This window comes from Propithecus coquereli, unplaced genomic scaffold (genome assembly GCF_000956105.1).
Source record: "Propithecus coquereli isolate 6110/MARCELLA unplaced genomic scaffold, Pcoq_1.0 Scaffold238, whole genome shotgun sequence".
Taxonomy (NCBI): domain Eukaryota; kingdom Metazoa; phylum Chordata; class Mammalia; order Primates; family Indriidae; genus Propithecus; species Propithecus coquereli.
In genome coordinates this window covers 4,291,793-4,296,634 of record NW_012147930.1, presented here as the reverse complement: position 1 = coordinate 4,296,634, position 4,842 = coordinate 4,291,793, and the positions used below count along the sequence as shown (strand labels likewise).

Sequence of the window (4,842 nt, the reverse complement as noted above, 5' to 3'; positions counted from 1 at the left end):
TTCTACCTGGCAAGTGGCAATGGCAGTTCTCTTTAATCCTGACTTTCACGGCATACGTAGCATGTAGTGTGTGTGCGTGTGCGTGTGCGTGCGCGTGCATGCCTAGAGAAGAAAGAATAGCCTAGCTTTAGAAAATTCTAAAAGGAATTACGGCCTTGAACACAGATGACGATGACGGGCTTTGAGAATGGGAGCCTGACACCGGCTGCTGCCACACAGCCGCGGGCAGCATGTGGCATGTTGGTGGCGTCGTCTCTACATCGGCTCATCTGCCGCCATCACAGCTCCCCTGAGTTTTGTCACACACCGGTGTCCTCGCTGGTCACCTCAGTCCTCATTCGGTGTGTATTCCCGAGGTCCAGACATGGTCCTAGACGGTGTGAGCAGCACAAAGGCGGCCTAATGCCTGTCTTCAGGTTGCTTCTAGTCCAGCAGAGGAGATTTCTATCCATTTTTTTTAAAAATTCATAGTATTTGGTAAGTATAAGTACCAAATAACCAAAATATAAGGCAGAATGTGGCTCGATGCCAGGAGAGAGAGACGTTTGGGCTCAGGAGCAACCGCCACACCACTCATTTTAGTAAAGAAATATATTTTTATACTTAAACATTGGAAAGCAGAGTTATTAGCAATAAGCCAGCCCGGCGGGCGTGCAGAGCCCTCTGCAAGAGCCGCGGGTGTGGCGCCTCCCTGCTGCCACCTGGTGGCCGCACAGCAGATTTGCCTTCAGAGAGGCAAATACTTGAAGGCAAAACAAATCCTGAAGTTGTTGTGAAAGTTTGTGACTCCAGCTTGCTGGCGTTCAGTGGCACCATGAGCTCTGCAGAGACTTTTAATGGTTGTGTTATAACACTAACACGTGCCGGCAGTTAGCACAAGGAGGGATGAAGTAGATAAAGTAGAAACTAAGGTGTCCTCTCCCAGCCCAGCCTGGCTGGCCAAAGGGAGCTGCCACCTTTGAGCAGGGACCTTACATGTCCTGGGCATTTGTGATTCTGCAGACAGTTTAATGAACTGTGAACAGAGAGACTCTCTTTGCCAGAGACGGTCTCACTGGGACCATGGCCCTCTTCTGGGAGGGCCCCGCCAGGCTGGGCGCCCCAGTGACCTCCAAGGACAGAGGGGGACAGCCTCGGACTCACAGGTCAGGGAGCTCCCTGTGGCCGCGTGCACCTGTCCAGGTGTGGTGACTCCCCTCTGTCCCACAGGTGATGCTGCTGGAGAATGTCATCCTTCTGCTGTTGGCCACAGACTTTGTCCAGGGGGCATCGTGGACCAGCCTGTGCACCATAGCGGGCGTCTTGTCTGGCTTCCTCATTGGTAAGACCCGGTGTTGCCTTCTTCTCCGTGTCGCTGTCCCCAGTGTATTTCGTCACTCAGGAAACTGAACTCAGACGGGTGGGCTGGAGATCGAGGGACGGAGCTCGGTGCGCGGTGGGTGGCGAGGCCGTCCCCACCAGGCACGAGCCACTGAGCTCTGCCGCGGCTGCCTTGCTCGGCTGTGCTCGGAACCTCAAGCTGGGCTGTCCCCTTCTACCCGAAATGTCTGGTGCGCGGGGGCGGGGCTCGCTCCCTGGAGCTCCCTGCAGGGTCGAGGACATGACTTCCCACTCCCGCGAGCCTCAGGGAGCTCCCGCATCTTCCTGTCACGGCACCCGCTCTACACGTCCACACGCACCTGGGCAGTGGGCCCTGTCATATCCCCAATTCAGAGTTGAGGACGGTGAGACACGGAGGAGGTTAAGTCTGCAAAAGACCAGATGGTTTGTAGGTGGCAGAGCTGGGATTCAAACCCAGCTCTGACGCGGGCATCAGCACGCGCCCGGCAGCTCGAGGTGACCGCCACGTGTTACGAGTGGGTGGCACCGAGGTCCGTGCTATGCCCACGGTGCTGGCCTTGCTTCCCGGGTCCGTGTGGGCTCAGCAGAGCCTTCCTCTCCTGCACTTGAGACATAAAAATAAAAGGCGCTGAAGCCAGCCGCTCTCCCAGCACGGCGGGGTCCACGCCACCTCCCTCCGCAGGCCTGTGCTGGGACCGTCCGGGCCAGCCCTGCACGTCTCATGCGATGCCCGACACCATTCCTACGAGGTGGCACACTCCTGGGAGCCGCCACGCTGGTTTCCCCCGCAGTTTCGCTCCAGCGCAGAGTTGTCACTCTCAGCATGACCCGCGGCTCGCAGGAGGGTGGTGATGGGGCGCCCTGGCAGCTGGGTGGGGGGCAGGCTAGAGCCAGCCTCTCCCGGTGCGCGCTGGCCCTCAGGTGGGCCTGGGGATCCTCAGCAGATCACACACCAATTATAGTCCAAGGACCTCCTGCCCTTATTGAGCACCAACTGCATGCCAGCCTGGGGCTACGACCAATAACCTGCAAAGGACAGGGCTCTGGGGACGTCTTTCCACCGAACACATGTGCCTGGGCGTCTGTGCTGGGAGCCTTGGTTCATCTTTCCTGGCCTGGGGCGGCTCGTTGTCAAAGAAGGGCGACACCAGGTCCCTCAGTGGGCAGTTGTGAGAATTCAAAACTGCAGAAGTTGTTTGAGCCGGGCCTGTTGCAGAGGCAGCACTGAACACACAGGAGTTCGGTCTCCGTTTGCTGGCTCGAGCCCAGCCAGGCGCCTTCCAGGCCTCGCCGCCCCCCCCCCGGCCCCCGACACCCGAGCGGAGCCGCGGAGGTCGTCCTTCTGGGTCCTTCCAGCACCGTCCCGCCGCGGTCTCCGGCCCCCGCAGACATTGTTTCAGGTTTTGTGCCGCTTAGAATGAGCACCCTGAAACCAGGCGCTTTCTCCAGTACAACAGGAAACTGGAAATAACGTGGGAGGCTTACTGGAATGCTCTGCTAAAGAAATCACTGCAGCAGTCAACACTCCTGATCAGAATACACGGACGACAATGTGATTAAGATGTTTATGCACAAAGGAAGTGGTGTTGTTGTTGTTCATGGAAATTCCTTGATACGGGGTTTTCGATGAGAACGATTAACCTCTGCGTGGGTCTTGCTTGTTTTCGAGGCCATTTCTTACCTCCTCCCCCACCCCGGCTTTGGAGCCCGTCAGCCAGCGTGGTGACGGTTGAACTCGGAGTGTTTGATTCAGCTGCTTGAAAGCAGAATTAACATTTCTACCACACATCCCACGCACACGCATGTGCACACGCACGCGTGCACACACGCATGGACACACGCACGCATGCACATGCACACTCACATGCAAACACATCTAGAGCGCCCGATTGGAGCTGCCCTCAAGGAAGAAGGTGTAGAACCAACGGGATCCAAGCTTCCTTATCACCTGTTTAAGTTTAGAAAGGTTTGCAGTTTATAGAAGCTGGAGCCTAATTAAATTCTCCCCAGATATCCAGTTCTGAGTGTCCAACAAGAGGCCTAATTTGGATCCCAAAGTATGTTGTTCTACTCAAAAGGCTCAGAGCCTGCAAGTCTGCAAACCACGGGGAGGACACAGGACGTCACAGAACATAACCTTGCGCTTTTTTCGTTCTCTCTCTCAGGCAGCGTGTCGCTGGTCGTCCATTACAGCCTGCTGCACCCAAAAGCCGCGGCCATCCGCCAGGGCCTCGTGCGGACATCCTGCGGCACTGCAGGGGGCGACACGGCAGAGAGAGAATCTTCTCCCCGGGCCGAGGCTCTGGCAGGGGGGAGAGCCGAGAGCTCGGTCTCGTGCCAAGGGGAAGGTTACGAGCCGACACCTCTGGGGACGCCCCCTGGCCCACAGCCGGGTGCTCTGGAGGCCGGGCCGGGGAGCCACGTTGCTGGGGAGGACTCTTTCCTCAGTCACCACCACTGGCTGTTGGTGAAACTTGCCCTAAAAACAGGAAACGTGTCCAAGATCAACGCAGCCTTTGGAGACGACAGTCCTGGCTGCTCCTGGGGGCTCGGTCAACACCACAGTGTGCAGAGGAAGCCCCTGTCTTCCCAGCAAGAGCCCCCATCCTCACCCCGTGACCGCCCAGCCTTAGAGAAAGGCTCTGAGTTTGAAGGTGTCCCTAAAGCAGACCCTGACCCTTTGGAAAGCTCAAGTTATGTCTCTTTTGCCAGCGATCTTCAGGACAAAGTGCCTCCAGAGTGGCCGTCAGCCGCCCGGGGAGAGGGCGGCCCGGAGGAGGGGGCCGGGGCTGTTCTTGCAGCGCAGGGGCGGGGAGCCGGGGGGCAGCCGAGGGCGGAGGAAGGGCAGGAGGGCTCCACGTTGTACTTCAGTGCCACTGCGGAAGGGGCCACGCCCCCACACCAAGAAGGCAGGCCAGCCACTCCGCAGAGGGCCCACTCTGGGAGGATATTGGGGAAGGGCAGCCCTGCCCCACCTGCCTGGCCTCGGCCGCTCACTAAGCCCTTTCCCGTCACCATGGCTGACATCAGCCCCATCCTAGGCCCCGGCCCATGCGGAGGCTCCGGCCCCAGTGCAGACCCCACTGGACGAGCCCTGGGTGGCTCAGAGCATAGGGAGAGTCAGGAGCCCACAGGGGACTTGAATCACCATGCCACTGTGGGCCCACGGATGTCACTGCCAAAGACGAGACCTGCCGATGAGCCCTGCCTCACGTCCACCCCGAAGTCTGAGTCCCTCCAGAGGGACTGCAGCTGCAGAGAGAAGACGAAACAGGACTCAAGTTTTTTCATCTGACTACGGTCACGTGGGATAAGAAGACAGGTTGGGACATCACGCTGACACTGGGTCTAGTGACAAGAGAAATCCCACCTGTGACACCTCTGCTCTCGGGCACATCCCTTTCCCCTCTCGGTCTCCACCTGCACACCTGCAAAATAAGGGAGCAGGACTGGACGATTTCTAAGGTTGCTGTAAACATCACAGGCCGCACACAAGCAGAG

The 4,842-nt window shown here is 58.2% G+C and overlaps 1 protein-coding gene across 1 annotated transcript in view; it reads left to right on the top strand.

Moving 5' to 3' along the window:
- Nucleotides 1–4,636, top strand: part of XKR5 (XK, Kell blood group complex subunit-related family, member 5) — a 15,929-nt gene extending 11,293 nt beyond the window's left edge. The window contains exons 5-7 of the mRNA XM_012645870.1: nucleotides 220–239; nucleotides 1,210–1,321; nucleotides 3,507–4,636. Of these exons, the coding sequence (XP_012501324.1) occupies nucleotides 220–239; nucleotides 1,210–1,321; nucleotides 3,507–4,636 (1,262 nt within the window). The remainder of the gene's footprint in view (nucleotides 1–219; nucleotides 240–1,209; nucleotides 1,322–3,506) is intronic.
- Nucleotides 4,637–4,842: the final 206 nt, after the last annotated feature.